The sequence below is a fragment of the Corythoichthys intestinalis genome, chromosome 13, assembly GCF_030265065.1.
Source record: "Corythoichthys intestinalis isolate RoL2023-P3 chromosome 13, ASM3026506v1, whole genome shotgun sequence".
In the NCBI taxonomy this organism is placed as follows: Eukaryota; Metazoa; Chordata; class Actinopteri; order Syngnathiformes; family Syngnathidae; genus Corythoichthys; species Corythoichthys intestinalis.
The window spans coordinates 42,556,142-42,576,363 of record NC_080407.1 but is presented as its reverse complement, the minus strand read 5'-3'; the positions used below and the strand labels follow the sequence as shown (position 1 = coordinate 42,576,363).

Genomic DNA, 20,222 nt, shown 5'->3' with positions numbered 1-20,222 from the left:
TTCACAAATCGCTAGCTCTATTATTCTGTAACACTTTATTTGACAGTGATGCCATAAGACCAAATGAACCACCATGAAGCTTTGAACCAAATGGCTGCAAAGCTTCATTGCTTCAAGAAGCTTCATTTAGCCATCACTGCTCCCTTGGGGGATACAGTCAATCTCTGTTGCCACCTGCTGTCAACACTGTTGTCATCCAACATGCCTCCTAGCATGCATTGCAACGCCACAGATGTAAATAACAATCAAAATTCATGTTCTGTGCTAATTAATTCTTCAGTTACTCATCCAGTTGTTTCACAAATTGCTAGCTTTGGTATTATGTAACACTTTATTTGACAGTGATACCATAAGGCTGTCATAAGACCAAATGAACCACCATGAAGCTCTGAACCAAATGGCTCAAAAACCTTCATTAGGCCATCACTGCTCCTTTGGGGGATAAAGTCAATCTCTGCTGCCACCTGCTGTCAACACTGTTGTCCAACATGCCTCCTAGCATGCATTGCAATGCTACAGATGTAAATAATGATCAAAATGCATGTTCTGTGTTAATTACCTCTTCAGTTACTCATCTAGTTGTTTCACAAATCGCCAGCTCTGGTTTTCTGTAACACTTGATTTGACAGTGATGCCATTAGACTGTCATAAGACCAAATGAACCACCATGAAGCCTTGACTCAAATGGCTCAAGAAGCTTCATTTGGCCACCAATGTTCCCCTTGGGGGTACAGTCAATCGCTGCTGCTACCTGGTGTCAACATTGTTGTTGTCCAACATGCCTCCTAGCATGCATTGTAGCGCTACAGATGTAAATAACAATAAAAATGCATGTTCTGTGCTAATTTTTTCTTCAGTTACTCATCCAGTTGTTTCACAAATCGCTAGCTCTGGTATTCTCTAATACTTTATTTGACAGTGATGCCATAAGACTGTCATAAAACCAAATGAACCACCTAGAAGCTTTAAACCAAATGGCTCAAGAACCTTCATTTGGCCATCACTGCTCCCATGGAGGAGACAGTTGCCCAACATGCCTCCTAGCATGCATTGCAGCACTACAGATGTAAATAACAATCAAAATTCATGTTCTCTGCTAATTATTTCTTCAGTTACTGTTCAAGTTGTTTCATTTATTGGTAGTTATGGTACTTGGTAACACTTTGACAGTGCCGCCATAAAACTTTTATTAGACAATCATAATTATGACATGATACAGTCATGAGCATTAATGAATGCTTATAACAGATGTCATTTAGTGTTATCCGGCAAAGTATCTCACTTTTGAATGGATGTAAAAGGTCCGAGCTGGGTATAAATGGAGTTAGTGTTACCTATTATCCAAATAAATCAACAAATAAGCTGCAGGATTCAAAATGAAGGAAAAAAGTAGGGGCTTTAAGACCGAAAATTACGGTATTCATAAATTGCACTAACAAGAAAATACACAAGGAGAGGGAAAAAAATACGTGTGGAATTTTATTTAATCAGAGAACATGAACAAACATTGTAAGCACAATATGATAAATAGGCGTCTACCAATTTTCACCTCTGGGATCACTTCTGGACAATCCTGGATAATGCTGCAACGATTAATCGATTAACTCGAGTAGTCCAATTAGAAAAAAGCTTCGTATCAAATTTTACTGCTTCGGGTATTCGTTTAATTAGAGTGGTTTCGTGGTTTGATTTGAAAGTTTGCATTTAGTTTTATTGATTTGGGTGGATACACTGCCCTCTCGTGGCAACAGTGACTATGCCATGACTCGTCTAACATGGCTGAATCCAGCTGCTCCCTTTTTAGACCAAGATAAGGTAACTTTTTTTTGAGGTAACTGGTTTTTTATGCATTCATAATTTAGTTTATAGATATATTTAGCTGTTTCTTGTCGGAATATGTTTGAATGATTTGTTTAGAGCATTGTTAAAAAAAAAAAAAAAAGTTAGCACTTTATAGCATTTCAGCTAGCGGATTTAAGGGATGCAAGTTAGCCAATTGTTCTTTTGTTGTGTTTGGATTCTCATTTATTTATTTTTTTTAGTACCGTTTGAGGCTAAACTAAACAGTACACACTCATGCTGGATAGTTTACGTACTACTACTAGGCTACCACAAAGGTAGAAACCAAGCAAGCAGTTGGTGACCTTGTCATTAACAAAAAAAAAAAAACAACAACAAAAAACGTTTTCAACATATATATTATTTAATCCCAAAAGTTAAATAAGTGGTTGTTTCAATCTTTTTTATTCATTGATTTTGTAAAAAATACAGAATCTACCAAAACTCCTCAACACCAGGGGGTGCTGCAGCACCCTCAGCACCCCACTTCTTTAAAGATTTTATGAAAGTAATTTCATAAAATGCCAAATAGGGTCACAATGAAAGTAATTAAAGATTGTTCAACAAATAAAGCATGAAAAAATAATTTATATGTTGTATATTTGACAAAATAATCGCGTTTCCGAAGTTCGAGCCTGAAAGGGGACGAACCCGGAAGTGATACGTCACACCGAGAACGGCCGGCATACAAAGCCCGTCAAACAATGATTCAAACAGCGATATAAGCGATAGATCGAGTGCAAGGGAGGAGATTTTTTTGTTTTTGAAGAGTTGGAGGAAGAAGAGGAGGTTGGAATTTTATGTTGGACCTAACATGTATTAGCCGGCCGCTAATCAGGACGCAAACAATGTGTCTAGACTACCTGACATGGAATGGAGACAAGACCCATCGAGATTACAAGATTGGTAAGATATGGGCTGTTATTATTTTCATGATTTGAAGATGCAGGCATTTGCACATAATTTTATGTTTTTGTCTATCTGATGACATTGTTTAAAAAAAATAATAATCAGACTTCATGTTCATTTTGGCAGATCCAGCAGCTCTCGTACATATAAAATAATATTAATAATATTAATAATAAATATAATAAATTATAATTATAATTAGAGATGTCGCCGATCGATCGGGTCCTATCACGTCATTTTCAAAGTATCGGAATCGGCAAAAAAATATCGGCCATGCCTTTTTAAAATTTTTTTTTTTTTTTTTTAATTAAATCGTTTTCTAATTGTATTTAACGTTACAGACATAATATGTTACACTTATCCAGAGTCTTTAGTTTAGGCTTAAGGTAGGGTTATCAAATTTATCCCAATAACATGGCAGTGCCGCTCTCATTTTCAGCGTGTGCGCAATATTTTTTAACCAAACAAGAGCACACAGATAAGAGCACTGGAGATAGGAAAAGCTAAGACAAGGAAATATGACGAAGCGTATGCAGCATTTGGCTTTTGGCTTTTACTTTTAGTACAGTGGGAGACGAGGAAACACCGGTCTATTTAGGAATAATTTTTTTCAGCGAAAACGTGCCAACAATCCTCCCGCTTTGTCAGTGTTACATCAGTAAACTAGCGAGCACTGTCATATAATCATATAAGGTGGCATTTCAAGTTGCTCAGTGCAAAATAACTCCACAACATAGGAAAGGAGCTGATACTGCCAGCAGCAAAAATAAACTGTCCCTCTGTCCAATGACACTGTCGTTTTTGTTCTATTAATTTTTGTATTTTCGGTCTAATTGTTTGGCATATAGGGAATGGGACGTACTACGTCATTGTTTGGACACACCTCCACACTGGTAATATCCTTTACTTCCGGTCCGGCAGACTCAACGGGGATTGTAACGTGTGGTAGTGCTAAACTAATTCCTTCGGTGTATTCGAAAGAAAATATGGATGTGTATTGTTGTGTTACCGGGTGCAACAGCGTCTCCCACCCACGACAAAAAAGGGCAAGGAAAGCTGGACTCACTTTTCACCGTTTTCCTGCATGGAGGACCAAATATCAGATCACGAAGGCACGACGGATGGCTTGGGTCGCAGCGGTTCGTCGGAAAAGCATTTCTTTTGATTATATTTCTGCTGGAATGAGAGTGTATTCCCGTCATCTCTACTCTTGTAAGTTGAATGATTTATCCACTGTTTTGGTTTCAATACGTTTTTTGTTTTTTTTTAACCATTGTTTGAATCTGCCTCAGTAGCAATGCTCATCTTCTACTACTACTACTAATCACCTACCTATTGTGCTCCTAGGTAAACAACACATCCCGATTGGTCACCATCTCTCTTCTTGGATTATTTCACAAAGAAATTTGTTCTATTGAGTGGTTCCATTTGTCTTGTGTCGGACTCAAACAAGCCCCTGCAGCAGACGCCATCTGGGTCTTCCCTTCTTGTCAATAGACTGCGGGCTTTTAACTTGTGAAAATGCAAGAACTATAATGCACATAATTATTCTGCCTGGCTATTTAACTAAGGCCAGTGAAGTGTTTTGTCTTGTTTTTTTTAACCACTTTGACAAAGACACGTTTCATTGTCATGTTGAATTTATATATTCTATTATTATTTATCATTTACAATATATTGTTGTTTGCACTAATGTATACTTTAGACTGTCAATTCAAATAGTGTTGGAAAAGTTGCAATACCTAAAATAGAAATGCAAGAACTGTAATGTACATATTTATACACCTTTATTTACCTAAGGCCATTGAATGTTTTTTTTAACTGCTTTGAAAAATACATGTTTTGTTGTGAGCTTGTATTTACTGTATATGTTTTTATAATGTATTATATTATGTATTATAATATTTGCTGCCCCCTGTCAGAGTATGGGCCATTTTGCACTAAAAGTATTTTAAACTGTCAGTTCAAATATTGTGTTGAGTACTTGTGAAATAAATCTACTGCAACTTATCAGTCCCAGTTCTTGTCTACAACACTGTCCAAACATTGTCAATGCATATTCCAAATGGAATAACAAAATTAAATCACCTGACTTTGTAATTATTATACAGTGCCTTGCAAAAGTATTCGGCCCCCTTGAATCTTGCAACCTTTCGCCACATTTCAGGCTTCAAACATAAAGATATGAAATTTAATTTTTTTTGTCAAGAATCAACAACAAGTGGGACACAATCGTGAAGTGGAACAACATTTATTGGATAATTTAAACTTTTTTAACAAATAAAAAACTGAAAAGTGGGGCGTGCAATATTATTCGGCCCCTTTACTTTCAGTGCAGCAAACTCACTCCAGAAGTTCAGTGAGGATCTCTGAATGATCCAATGTTGTCCTAAATGACCGATGATGATAAATAGAATCCACCTGTGTGTAATCAAGTCTCCGTATAAATGCACCTGCTCTGTGATAGTCTCAGGGTTCTGTTTAAAGTGCAGAGAGCATTATGAAAACCAAGGAACACACCAGGCAGGTCCGAGATACTGTTGTGGAGAAGTTTAAAGCCGGATTTGGATACAAAAAGATTTCCCAAGCTTTAAACATCTCAAGGAGCACTGTGCAAGCCATTATATTGAAATGGAAGGAGCATCAGACCACTGCAAATCTACCAAGACCCGGCCGTCCTTCCAAACTTTCTTCTCAAACAACGAGAAAACTGATCAGAGATGCAGCCAAGAGGCCCATGATCACTCTGGATAAACTGCAGAGATCTACAGGAGAGTCTGTCCATAGGACAACAATCAGTCGTACACTGCACAAATCTGGCCTTTATGGAAGAGTGGCAAGAAGAAAGCCATTTCTCAAAGATATCCATAAAAAGTCTCGTTTAAAGTTTGCCACAAGCCACCTGGGAGACACACCAAACATGTGGAAGAAGGTGCTCTGGTCAGATGAAACCAAAATTGAACTTTTTGGCCACAATGCAAAACGATATGTTTGGCGTAAAAGCAACACAGCTCATCACCCTGAACACACCATCCCCACTGTCAAACATGGTGGTGGCAGCATCATGGTTTGGGCCTGCTTTTCTTCAGCAGGGACAGGGAAGATGGTTAAAATTGACGGGAAGATGGATGCAGCCAAATACAGGAACATTCTGGAAGAAAACCTGTTGGTATCTGCACAAGACCTGAGACTGGGACTGAGATTTATCTTCCAACAGGACAATGATCGAAAACATAAAGCCAAATCTACAATGGAATGGTTCAGAAATAAATGTATCCAGGTGTTAGAATGGCCAAGTCAAAATCCAGACCTGAATCCAATGGAGAATCTGTGGAAAGAGCTGAAGACTGCTGTTCACAAACACTCTCCATCCAACCTCACTGAGCTCGAGCTGTTTTGCAAGGAAGAATGGGCAAGAATGTCAGTTTCTCGGTGTGCAAAACTGATAGAAACATACCCCAAGCGACTTGCAGCTGTAACTGGAGCAAAAGGTGGCGCTACAAAGTATCAACGCAAGGGGGCCGAATAATATTGCATGCCCCACTTTTCAGTTTTTTATTTGTTAAAAAAGTTTAAATTATCCAATAAATTTTGTTCCACTTCACGATTGTGTCCCACTTGTTGTTGATTCTTGACAAAAAATTAAAATTTTATATCTTTATGTTGGAAGCCTGAAATGTGGCGAAAGGTTGCAAGGTTCAAGGGGGCCGAATACTTTTGCAAGGCACTGTACCTGTTTATTATGAAGACCCCAAGTAAACAACAAGCAGTTACAGTTTGTCAAGAACTTGTTCAAGTCATGTTTTGGTATTCACATTTTATTGACTTTTCACAACAACACTTGGGCTCATGTTTGTAAGAGCACAGCAAACAGAAGTTTCAGCGTGCACTCTTCGCCTTTCCAACCTCTCATAACGCTCCGATGTGGTGCGCTTGACCTCAGAATAACCCAAGAAGAGAGACGGTGACCAATCGGGATGTGTTGTCATCATTTCATATTCAGGTTTACCTAGGAACACAACAGGTGGGTGAGCATTGCTACCGAGGCAGATTTACACGACGGTAAAAAAAACACAAAAAAACGTATTGAAACCAAAACGGTGGATAAATCGTTCAACTTACAAGAGTAGAGATGACGGGAACACACTCTCATTCCAGCAGAAATATGATCAAAAGAAATGCACTGCTGCGACCCAAGCCATCCGTCGTGCCTTCGTGATCTGATATTTGGTCCTCCATGCAGGAAAACGGTGAAAAGCGAGTCGTTTTCCTTGCCCTTTTTTGTCGTGGGTGGGAGACGCTGTTGCACCCTGTAACACAACAATACACACCCATAATTTCTTTCTAATACACCGAAGGAATTAGCTTAGCACTACCACACTTACAATCCCCGTTGAGTCTGCTGGACCGGAAGTAAAGGATATAACCAGCATGGGGCCATATCCAAACAATGACGTAGTACGTCCCATTCCCTATTGTCCTCGTGAGTTAATGTTGCTAATTAATTTGAATATATTATTATTAGGGCTGTCAAACGATTAAAAATTTTAATCGAGTTAATTATAGCTTAAAAATTAATTAATCGTAATTAATCGCAATTAATCGCAATTCAAACCATCTATAAAATATGCCATATTTTTCTGTAAATTATATATATATTCTGTAAAATAAATTGTTGGAATGGAAAGATAAGACACAAGATGGATATATACATTCAACATACGGTACATAAGGACTGTAGTGGGCATTTCACTCTACTGTCATTTAAATCTGTCTATGCTGTCCTCACTCCGAAGCGTCTACTTTTTCCAAAGCTAGACAGCTAGTGAACGACGCCTTAATAATCAGACTTCTTCCTTTTTCATCTGATTTATTAATAAAATGGCCTCAAACCATTGTCCTCTTTAGACCGTTTACGTAAAACTACAAAAAAAAGTAAACAAGCATTGCATTAGCAACAACGTTAGCTTAGCACGCTATACAGGTTGACTAAACATAAACAAAAAGCGTCTCGTACAAAAAATATAACATTTCGCCTATTAACTAGGGCTGTCAAACGATTAAAATTTTTAATCGAGTTAATTACAGCTTAAAAATTAATTAATCGTAATTAATCGCAATTAATCACAATTCAAACCATCTATAAAATATGCCATATTTTTCTGTAAATTATTGTTGGAATGGAAAGATAAGACACAAGATGGATATATACATTCAACATACGGTACATAAGGATTATTCGTTTATTATAACAATAAATCAACAAGATGGCATTAACATTAATAATATTCTGTTAAAGCGATCCATGGATAGAAAGACTTGTAGTTCTTAATAGAAAAATGTTGTACAAGTTAGAGAAATTTTATATTAAAACCCTTCTTAATGTTTTCGTTTTAATAAAATTTGTAAAATTTTCAATCAAAAAATAAACCAGTAGCCCGCCATTGTTGATGTCAATAATTACTTACTCAATGCTCATGGATGCCTATAAAATCAGTCGCACCCAAGCGCCAGCAGAGGGCGGCAAAACTCCATAAAACACAACAAGTGAGCGTTTCAATGTGTACTATCATTTAAAACTCTCTGAGCGGGGCATCTGCGTTAATTGCATCAAATATTTTAACGTGATTAATTTAAAAAATTAATTAACGCCCGTTAACGCGATAATTTTGACAGCCCTACTATTAACATAATATGTACATTCTTTACAACAACCATACTTACGGACAAATCTTTTCCAAGGATCATATAAGCACAACAGAGACGTCGTGCAGCCATATTGAACTGGCAAGAAAAAAATAAACCATGTCGCAAAGCGACCACAAGAGTTCGCTGTTAGACAGCACAGAACGCCTTGCTGTAAACTTACCAAAAGGCAGAATACTGTCTGAGAGGGACATGTGCGTTAATTGCGTCAAATATTTTAACGTGATTAATTTAAAAAATTAATTACCGCGCGTTAACGCGTTAATTTTGACAGCTCTAATTATTATTTATTGACTTTTTTAAATTGTATTTTTCATTATCAAATGGTGAAAAAATCTTGAGTGTATTTTTACAGTATGGATGAGTATTGTTTTTTTAAACTTAATTGTAAGTTACTTTTTTCTTTCTTAAAGAACACAATGTTATGCAGAGGAATATTTTATATACAAATTATACTACAGTATATTTACAGTGGCGTCAGAGAGTTTGGGGGGGCGCGGAACGTTTATGTCTTCTTGGGGGGGGGGGCATAACAGAAAATATTAGAGAAGCACTGGGTTAAACAAAGAATCTGGAAGGGTTGCGTAAAAAAAAAAAAAAAAAACGAAAATATGCTTATAATTAGAGATGTCGATCGATCGGGTCCGATCACGTCATTTTCAAAGTATCGGAATCGGCAAAAAATTTTTGGACATGAGTTTTTTAAATATATATATTTTTTTTAATTAAATCATTTTCTAATTGTATTCAAAGTTACAGACTAGAGCTGAAACGAGTACTCGAGCAACTCGAGTAACTCGAGTTTAAAAACTGATCCGAGTAATTTTATTCACCTCGAGTAATCGTTTATTTTGACAGCTCTAAGCATCACGTTTTGCTCGGACTACTTTTAATGCGGGACAACGCGCTGTCACGTGCGGAGAGGAAGAAGGGAAAAAAAAAAACTTACTGCAGCTGACAGCCGCCACAAACGACGCCGACGTTGCCAAATACTAGCCCGCACGATGCTAAGTTGGTAACAGCTAGCGTCTGATGCGTCTCATAAAGATCACATGTATGTTGAACTAGATGCGCAATGACAGACTTGGCCGCATCTGGGCAGCGTTATTAAACAGCCGCCATCTTAAAGCAGTACAGCGCTAAGCGCTAATAAAGAGCGCTAAGCGCTAATAAATAAGATTAACGTTACTGTCGCTACTAGCTCACGTAAAGTTAGCCCTACGGAGGACTAGGTTTCAATTAATTAGGACCACTGTCGTTGCGTGGCTAACGTGTCTTACATACAGGCTTTAACATAACATAGCATTGTGGTGTGATGAGGGTGTAAAATAAAAACTTAATCATGCTAACTATCAATTTTAGCTCAGTAGTCATTGCTGGATAAAACACCAAGTAGCACTGGTCCCTAATGTGCTCCAATACAGCCTGTATCATACATTTATTTTAAACACTGCAAAAACTCAAAATCCTATCAGGACTTACAGTTTAGACTTACTTAAAACTTAGCTAGAACTTAAAAATGGCTTGACACAAATAGAAATTCAATTGAAACACGTGAGAAGAAATCATAACTTTTAAGTGATGTGTGTTATCAAGCGTAACGGCATTTTTAGGTAATATATATATATATATATATATATATATATATATGTATTTTGCTATGTGGCATTTTTTTGTGGCAATATTGATTTTGCCATGTAGCAAAATGGATTTTGGTTTGTGGCATTTTCTGGGGGGGCATATGGCATTTTTGGTGGGTATATGGCAGTTTTGCAGGACATGCACGTCCATGCCATTGATGGCCATGCACGTCTAAACTTTCCATTCATTTTAAATGGCAGAAAAACATGCCTGGCTGTGATTTTTGGCCACCCACTTACCATTACAGCCACATGTCAAAATCCATTTTATATATATGTATATATATATATATATTTTTTAAATTTTTTTAAATAAGATCTAAAAGTTTTTTGAGTGAAAGCAGTGAATTAGTCTCTTTTTTTTAAATTCTAGCTACAATATACATCGAAAATAAAGACATTGATTGACTGAAAATGGTTCAAGATTAGATGAAATGTCTTGTTTTCTCATGTATATTTATAATTGCTCTTCACCTAAAAATATGTTTGTTTTATCCGATTACTCGATTAATCGATAGAATTTTCAGTCGATTACTCGATTACTAAAATATTCGATAGCTGCAGCCCTATTACAGACATAATGTGTTACGCTCTTCCAGAGTCTTTAGTTTAAGCTTAAGGTAGGGTTATCAAATTTATCGCGTTAATGGCGAGATTGAATATTTTTTACATTTATCACGTTACAATATTTAACGCAATTAACACATGCGCTGCACGACCCACTCACGCATTGTCGCATTCAAACTATAATGACGCCGTTTTACCCATACAGTATAAAGAGCTAAAAGGCAGCTTAAAATGAGTAGAGTGAATATTCGCAGCCTTTGGAGCCTTTTTTTAAATGGCTAAAGCCTTACAATCCCTCCCCCAATGATTACAATAATCGTGAGACGTAATGTGGGGAAGAAAGATAATAGTTGATGTTTTTCTTAACACCCTATGTTATTTCCCAACGCAGAGAAGATATATCAATTGGTACCATGACGCAGAGTCATGGTTGCACTTCCCGTCATGCATTTGGGCAGAAGTTAAATGGCTACCGTATCATTTACTGAAAGCTCAACAAATACACTAGATAGCAATATTTAGTCACAATATACAAAGTCACATTTATCCTTTAAGAATTACAAGTCTTTCTATCCGTGGATCCCTCTCACAGAGAGAATGTTAATAATGTAAATGCCATCTTGAGGATTTATTGTCATAATAAACAAATACATGAATGTTGAATGTATATATTTGTCCGAGTTTTATTCATTTTTTTCTTAATGCATTGCCAAAATGTATATTATCGGGAAAAATTATCGGGAATGATTGGAATTGAATCGGGAGCAAAAAAAATGCAATCGAATCGGGAAATATCGGGATCGGCAGATACTCAAACTAAAACGATCGGATCGGGAACAAAAAAACATGATCGGAACAACTCTACTTATAATTGTTAGCCATTGATATTATTCAAAAACATGGTTGGCCAGCCTTACTTCACATTTGGTCTTTAACTCAAAAATTATCTGCGATTTATAGTCTGGAAAACATGGAATTAAGTTGATAAAATTTCTAACTAGTGCGTGTTACACCTGCATTTTACACAAGAGGTCGCTGTTGCTGTGAGTTCAAAGTACATGGATTAAAAAAAAAAAAAAACTACAACCATTGCCAGTTGTTGCCTGCATTTGAGAAATATAGTATATTTCAAATTCAAACTGTACATGTATAACATATACATGTATATATTTTTAACATTTTGATTTATATATGATGTGTGTCGACTTTTTCTTCTTATCAGCCATTATGAAAGCTTATCTTATTGCATGTCTCAACAAGTTGAAATCATGACTCTCACAAAGCTTATCTCAACCTGATCAAATTATTGGTTATTAGTTATCTAATGCGTTAATTGCTTAACAGTAGTAAGAGATTATTTCAGCGTAGTTCAAATTTGCTGGAATGGAAGCCGATTCAATTTGTGTAGATTCAATCTCATTTGTGTTTGGGTGGAGGAGGCTGGGCTGATACATGCAGGAAATATGTGGTGAGGGAGAAAGAATGTGTGTGAGTGTGTGTTTAGAATTGTTTTCACCACTCCTTCCTTGCTGGTTTGGTCTTACAGTTCCTCTATAAGGTAAGCGTTTAACTTTATTTCCTAATGTCCAAGTCATATTAATTCACTAGTTGCCATTGATGGCCCCAAAATTCCAAACTAGGATATGAAAAGTGGACAAGTCAGATGACTTTCTCGGTTAAGGTTAGGAAACACTAGTAAGATAAAGAGTGAGGGTCATACAGTATAGTAGATACAAGGCCGCGAACCCTTAAGTGCATGCGCTCGGGGCCGTATCGAGGAACCCGATTCGACCGCGACAGGCCAGCTAGGCTTTCATCAACGCGGCTTGAGTTACTCCGCGCTCACAGTAGAAAAGTACCTGGCTCCCACTCCTCAATCCAGGGCGTTTGCGATGGACCCCGACTCAGACAGCGTCATCCGGTTGAGTGCATTTTACTTTTCCGCATGTATCTTTTGTCTTCTGATTGGCAGTCGTTGTTATTATGTAAGCTCTGGTGTTAAACAGTTGACTCTTGTTGTGTTAAAATTTATTCAATCATCCATGATTACGCGATAAGAGCCTTATCAACCGGGTGGAGCATCTTCATTATCTCCTGTGCCACATATGCAGAGGTCAGAGTCATTGTTGACTCCTAATCTCGATTCAAACTAAATAAATAAACCAAATACGTGATGGTATGCAGTAGAAATGGAAGAACAGTTGTCAGGATGTTATGTGGAAACTTTGCTTTAAAAAAAAGGGCGCTTTCACTTCCCCTTATGGCAAAAAATGTCTGATTGTTGTCTCGTTTCGCAAGTCACCAACGAACCTCCGTCTATCCATCATCTACCGCTGAATCTGGTCGCGAGAGCAGCAGCTTTAGCAGGGAAGCCAAGACTTCCCTCTTCCAAGCCACTTCAACAAGCTCCAAGCATGTTCTCCCACTTTAAAATATTAGAGAGGCCTGTAATTGTCAACATGGGTAAACCTCAACCATAAGAGACAGAATGTGAAAAAAAAAAAAAAAATCACATTGTTTGATTTTTACAGAATTTATTTCCAGATTAGAGTAGAAAATAGTGATGTTTTGGGGCTGTTATAGGGCAACACGGACTTTCAACTCCCTCCACAGATTTTCTATGGGGTTGAGATCTGGAGACTGGCTAGGCCACTCCAGGACCTTGAAATGTTTCTTACGAAGCCTCTCCTTTGTTTCCCTGGCTGTGTGTTTGGGACCATTGTCATGCTGAAAGACCCAGCCACGTCTCATCTTCAATGCCCTTGCTGATGGAAGGAGATTTTCACTCAAAATCTCTCAATACATGGCCCCATTCATTCTTTCCTTTACACAGATCAGTCGTCCTGGTCCCTTTGCAGAAAAACAGCCCCAAAGCATGATGTTTCCACCCCCATGCTTCACAGTGGGTATGGTGTTCTTCGGATGCAATTCAGTATTATTTCTACTCCAAACACGAGAACCGTTGTTTCTACCAAAAAGTTCTATTTTGGTTTCATCTGACCATAACACATTCTCCCAGTCCTCTTCTGGATCATCCAAATCCTCTCTAGCGAACCACAGGCGGGCCTGGACGTGTACTTTCTTCAGCAGAGGGACACGTCTGGCAGTGCTGGATTTGAGTCCCTGGCGGCGCATTGTGTTACTAATAGTAGCCTTTGTTACTGTGGTCCCAGCTCTCTGTAGGTCATTCACTAGGTCCCCCCGTGTGGTTCTGGGATTTTTGCTCACTGTTCTTGTTATCATTGTGACGCCACGGGATGAGATCTTGCATGGAGCCCCAAATCGAGGGAGATTATCAGTGGTCTTGTATGTCTTCCATTTTCTAATCATTCCTCCCACAGTTGATTTCTTTACACCAAGTGTTTTACCTATTGCAGATTCAGTCTTCCCAGCCTGGTGCAGGTCTACAATTTTGTCTCTGGTGTCCTTCGACAGCTCTTTGGTCTTGGCCATAGTGGAGTTTGGAGTGTGACTGACTGAAGTTGTGGACAGGTGTCTTTTATACCGATAATGAGTTAAAATAGGTGCCATTGATACAGGTAACGAGTGGAGCCTCGTTAGACCTCGTTAGACCCAGTGTTGTTAATAACGGCGTTACAACATAACGGCATTATTTTTTTCCAGTAGTGGGTAATCTAAGCAACGCCGTTACCGTTACTGAGGACGGAAAGGTGTGCGTTACTATATTGGTTGAAAAGTTTGAGGGAGACGAACTCACCGAGACGACAGAGCAGAGCAGGAGTGGGGAGGAGGCAAGAAAGTTGTGACGCCGAGCAAACACGATGCTAGGTAGCTCCAATAATACCTGTTGTAGCCGATAGCCTACAAACTACGCCCGCATGTTATGGTAGATATGGTACACATGGTAGATGTCACATATATATAAATATAACTAGATGCGAAATGACAGACATGGCACTAGATACGTTAGTAAACAGCCACCATCTTAAAGCAGTAGACTTCTTAGGACGGCTGTGTTGAAGAGAACCTTCCTAGCGAACCTAAGTAACTTTTTATCTAAAATACTTCTAAATCAGCAAAATCTTGACTTGAATCTATCTTTAAATGATGAAACAGTTTTAAAACTTTCACATGTCGAAAGTAGAGCGAAGGGATTAATGCAATAATGGGAGCAATTTTAACAACTTTTAATGGTTGATTCAGGGTAAAGGGTAAATTAGGGTAAAGAATTGGGCTCGGGCCAATTGTACCAAAAACCTTTTAAACTTCACATAGTGTGGCCAATGTTTTTTTTGTTTTGTTTTTTTTTTTTTTAGGGAAAAAAAAAGTAATTATCACCAATTACTTTGCCAAGTAACTAATTACTCTTATACCCAGGTAATTGAGTTACTAACGCAATTACTTTTTGGGAGAAGTAATTTGTAACTATAATTAATTACTTTTTTTCAGTAAGATTAACAACACTGGTTAGACCTCGTTAGAAGTTAGACCTCTTTGACGGCCAGAAATCTTGCTTGTTTGTAGGTAACCAAATGCTTATTTTCCACTCTAATTTGGAAATAAATTCTTTAAAAATCAAACAATGTGATTTTCAGTTTTTTTTTTTCTTCCACGTTCTGTCTCTCATGGTTGAGGTTTACCCATGTTGACAATTATAGGCCTCTATAATCTTTTCAAGTTGGAGAACTTGCACAATTGGTGGTTGACTAAATACTTATTTGCCCCACTGTATAGCAGACGTATCCTGCAAGTTTGATTATAATTCCTTTGTTCATCCTTGAGTTATTGTCAACAGACAGCGGGGAATAAGGGCGTGGCAGGCAGTGTGCGAGCGTAAACCCTTCTCCCCCGGTGTTCCAAATCGAGGCTGATGAACTCCTGGACAGGTTATCTGGATGAGGTAAAATAGGGTTGGCTACAAATGTGGATAGAGTACGTAGTAGAGTGTGGACCGGCCGCATGGAGAAGAACTGATAGCACCCCGAGCAAGACAAGGAAATCAAACGCGGGTTAGCCCGAACGATGCGACGCCAGACTTACGGAATGCACTGTGCCGATCGATCGGGTCCGAACATGTCATTTTCAAAGTATCGGAATCGGCAAAAAAATATCGGCCATGCCTTTTTTTTTTTTTTTTTAAATTAAATCGTTTTCTAATTGTATTTAATGTTACAGACATAATGTTACACTCATCCAGAGTCTTTAGTTTAGGCTTAAGGTAGGGTTATCAAATTTATCCCGATAACGGCGGTAATTAATTTTTAAAAAAATGTATCACGTTAAAATATTTAACGCAATTAATGAATGCACTGCACGACCCACTCACGCATTGTCGCGCTCAATCTGTAATGGCGCCGTTTTTACCCATATGGAGAGATAAAAGGCAGCGTAAAATGAGTAGAGTGAATTTTGGCAGCCTTTGGAGCCTTTTTTTAATTGGCTAAAGCCTTACAATCCCTCTCCCTACGATTAGAAATATCGTGGGAAGCAATGTAGGGTAGAAAGGTAGTAATTGATCTTTTTCTTAACACCTTATGTTATTCCCCAACGCAGAGAAGATATATCAATTGGTAGCACAACGCAGTCATGGTTCCACTTCCCATCATTCATTTGGTCATGGCTACAGTATCATTTACTGAAAGCTCAACAAATACACTAGATGGCAATATTTAGTCACAATATACAAAGTCACAAGTCTTTCTATCCGTGGATCCCTCTCACAGAAAGAATGTTAATAATGTAAATGGCATCTTGAGGATTTATTGTCATGATAAACAAATACAGTACTTATGTACTGTATGTTGAATGTATATATTCGTCCGAGTTTTATTCATTTTTTTCTTAATGTATTGCCAGAATGTATATGATCGGGAAAAATTATCGGGAATGATTGGAATTGAATTGGGAGCAAAAAAAAGCAATCGGATCGGGAAATATCGGGATCGGCAGATACTCAAACTAAAACAATCGGGATCGGATCGGGAGCAAAATAACATGATTGGAACAACCCTAGTGCCCACACCTCTCAGAATTAGAGCCCAGTGCCGTGACTAGGACGGACTTCAAGACACCCCCTCCCAATCCAGTGTCATTCACGACATGGAGATGCACCGACGTCACGGGATGTCCCGCGCGGCCTATCGGGCAAAACTGGACTGGTCGATCAAGAAGGGAGGAGCAGCAGTGGACAGTAGAGACACATTTTAGCAGGGGTGGGTGGGTACATTTTTACCGTTTTATATACCGTATTGGCCCGAATATAAGATGGTGTTTTTTGCATTGAAATAAGACTGAAAAAGAGGGTGTCGTCTTATATTCGCGGTCTAAACATTATACCCATTCACGACACTAGATGGCGCCAGATATCGTTGAAGCAATGTTCTGTCATGACAGATCTCAGCTACTCTCAAATTTAACCAGTTTCCATTATTTTATTGCAATGTTTTTCCTTATTCAGATTTGTTTCCAGACTACAGTTAGACTTCACTTTGATGGTTAATGCAGTTATTGCAATTTTGTTGTTTTATCTCAATAGATTGGGTTATTTACATTTCTAAAACCAGAAGCCATTCATTTACGAATGTGATTGCACTTTAGTTTACATATTTGAATGTTCAGATTAAAGATTTGAATTAGGAAAAATAACATGCTTTTTCTCTCAAATATATTGTTATTAGGGCTGTCAAACTGTCAAATTTTTAATCGAGTTAATTACAGCTTACAAATTAATCGTAATTAATCGCAATTCAAACCATGTATAAAATATGCCATATTTTTATGTAAATTATTGTTTAAATGGAAAGATAAGACACAAGACGGATATATACATTCAACATACAGTATTTAAGTACTGTTTATTATGAAAATAAATCAACAATATGGCATTAACATTATTAACATTCTCTTAAAGCGATCCATGGATAGAAAGACTTGTAGTTCTTAAAAGATGAATGTTAGTACAAGTTATAGAAATTTTATTTCAAAACCCCTCTTAATGTTTTCGTTTTATTAAAATTTGTAAAATTTTCAATCAAAAAATAAACTAGTAGCTCGCCATTGTTGATGTCAATAATTACACAATGCTCATGGGTGCTGAAGCCCATAAAATCAGTCGCACCCAAGCGCCAGCAGAGGACGCTAAAGACCAAAAAACAAGTAACAAGCGGACATTACATTGTGCTGTCATTTTAATCTGTTTGAGCGGGGCATGTGCATTAATTGTGTCAAATATTTTAACGTGATTAATTTAAAAAAATAATAACTGCCCGTTAACGCAATAACTTTGAGAGCCCTAATTGTTAAAATCATTTGTTTCGGATGTACTGTAATTACAGTATTTTCTGTATAAAAATTAATTTGGTGTTCAAAAAGTCTTTTTTCAAACTTGAGTCTTGAAAAAGAGGGGGTCGTCTTATAATCGGGTCAATACAGTATATTTGTTTTGCCGTCTGTTTGTAAGCGAGATATTAAAGTGAAGTCTCGGGCGGCCCATACATATTTGCCGTGGGGGATCGGTTTTTCCCATTGTAGTGGGCTGAACTCCAGGGTGTCCCGTAGGCTTGTCAGTGTGAACCAGATAGTTGTTAGCAGTGCCCTGTTTGCGTGATTTGCCGATAACAGGGGAGCCTGAATCCCACGAAGCCTGAGGTCAAGCCAAGAAGCCACACATTTTTTTTGCCGGTTTTGTTGCAAATAAACTGTGCGACCTCAAAAGCCCTGTCCAGTCTCCTCTTGCGGTGTCTCAGGGGCAGTTCAATCCTGTGTTTTGTTACATTATCTCAAACTTAACTAGATATTTCTGGAACTGAATACATAAATCTCGCATCTGTGGGTAGCATGCTCCCCTTCCAGGCCGCCGCAGGTCAGTTTGGTCCGGAGGTCCGTGCACCAGGCCTTCGTGTGTGGAGGGTGGAAAAGATGAAGAGCGTCCCACTGCCACCCTCCGAGGTGGGGGTGTTCTTCAACGGTGATTCTTACCTGGTGCTGGAGAACCGCGGAGAACTGGGAACCGATCTTCACATGTGGATCGGTGAGACTCAACTCCACCGAATCCCACGGCGGAGAGTGCTTCTTATCTTTCCCGATTCTCAGGCGAGAAGTCATCACGCGATGAGCAAGTGGCGTGTGCCATGCTGGCCACCCAGCTTGACAATTTCCTGGGCGGAGACCCCGTTCAGCACCGTCAGGTCCAGGGCTATGAGTCCCCGGAGTTCATGACGCTTTTCCCTAGAGGTGTCAGCTACAAGGTATGGCCTTCAGCGCCAACTGGCAGTAGACAGCTCATTCCAAAGATTGTATTCGCAGGATGGCGGTGTGGAATCCGGGTTCAGGAGACCTCAGGGCTCAGGGACGGCGGTGCAGCGCTGCTACCAGATTAAAGGGAAACGCAACATCCGCGCAAAGGAGGTGGAGCTGTCATGGAAGAGCTTCAACAAGGGCGACTGCTTCATCCTGGACCTCGGCGAGGTAACGAGCAGTGACGGTGTAAGCAAAAGCAAACAAATACCAGTCTCCGCCCGCAGGTCATCGTGTCCTGGACCGGATCGCAGGCAAACGTCTTTGAGAAACAGAAAGTGCGGGAGATCGCCTCTCTCATCCGGGATGCGGAAAGACACGGTAAAGCTCGCATCGTGGACTCCAACGAAGGGGAGGAGCCTGCTGAAATGCTTGAGGTAACATTCCTGGGAAACTCCGAGTAGCAAATATGGAATGAAAATGACAGGATACTCCAGGAAGACAGATGATTTTTGAGCAGGTTTTGGGACCCAAACCCGAGCTGGCCGAAAGCACGCCTGAGGAGGACAGCAAGGCCGACGCTTCAAACTCCGCCTCCCTTTACAAGGTCGCTAACAACACAAACGCATCCCCGTCTCTTGCGTTGCGGGTGAATTTTCAACCAAACGTCACCATTAGGTGTCCGATGCTACCGGCTCCATGTCGCTGAGCAAAGTAGACGGTAAAAGCCCGTTTTCCAAGGAGCTGCTGCTTCGGGACGACTGCTTCATCCTGGATAACGGTGCTAACGGGAAGATTTTCGTGTGGAAAGGTGAGCAAATCCTTGTAATTTGAGAAAAATCAGTTCCAGCAGAAACACATCTAGTGCATCCATCTCCCAGGGGTCGGCGCCAACGCTAAGGAGAAGCAGGCGGCCCTGCAGATGGCGGACAAGTTCATTGAGAAAATGAACTACCCCAAGATGAAAACCCAGGTGCAGAATACCTCGTCACTGCTGTGTGGCGGCCTTATCACTTGCAGTTTTCATTTTTTACGATCACTGACACTCTGTAAAGGAGTAAAAGTACAGACTTTCTTCTGCTTCAGGTGGAGATCCTGCCACAGGGGAAGGAGACTGTCATGTTCAAGCAGTTTTTCAAAAGCTGGAATTAACGGAGGTGGAAATATTGTTTTTTACGCATCGACTGAGTTGTACATAACACGGTACCCACCATGTGTTCACTTTTATAAATGGAAAAACATCTTTTCTCCTGTTGATGAAATAAAAATTCATAACAAAACGTTTCAATCTCAGAGTAGCCTAAATAAGACGATCAAAAAAGGTTAGATTGATGTTTTATAAGTTTATATCGATATAAACAGATT

The 20,222-nt window shown here is 39.0% G+C and overlaps 1 protein-coding gene across 3 annotated transcripts; it reads left to right on the top strand.

Moving 5' to 3' along the window:
- The first annotated feature begins 1,795 nt into the window (after positions 1 to 1,795).
- On the top strand, positions 1,796 to 20,137 carry capgb (capping protein (actin filament), gelsolin-like b). Of its 3 annotated transcripts, none has more exons than XM_057856263.1 (9): positions 1,796 to 1,815; positions 18,458 to 18,651; positions 18,714 to 18,868; positions 18,927 to 19,088; positions 19,145 to 19,294; positions 19,378 to 19,464; positions 19,536 to 19,668; positions 19,739 to 19,830; positions 19,944 to 20,137. In XM_057856263.1, exons 2-9 carry the CDS (start codon positions 18,459 to 18,461, stop codon positions 20,007 to 20,009), a joined length of 1,038 nt encoding a protein of 345 aa, XP_057712246.1. In that variant the 5' UTR covers positions 1,796 to 1,815; position 18,458; the 3' UTR covers positions 20,010 to 20,137. The 3 variants fall into 3 exon arrangements, with proteins under 3 accessions (XP_057712246.1, XP_057712244.1, XP_057712245.1); XM_057856261.1 differs by lacking the exon at positions 1,796 to 1,815 and adding an exon at positions 2,539 to 2,745; XM_057856262.1 differs by lacking the exon at positions 1,796 to 1,815 and adding an exon at positions 12,071 to 12,219.
- Positions 20,138 to 20,222: the final 85 nt, after the last annotated feature.

Bases quoted from the DNA above. Each gene is read 5' to 3' on its own strand.
- capgb (XM_057856261.1), top strand. From the start codon at position 2,708: ATGGAATGGAGACAAGACCCATCGAGATTACAAGATTG. The intron at 18,652-18,713 runs GTGAGACTCAAC...CCCGATTCTCAG, and splicing joins CGATCTTCACATGTGGATCG to GCGAGAAGTCATCACGCGAT. The intron at 18,869-18,926 runs GTATGGCCTTCA...TTGTATTCGCAG, and splicing joins CTAGAGGTGTCAGCTACAAG to GATGGCGGTGTGGAATCCGG.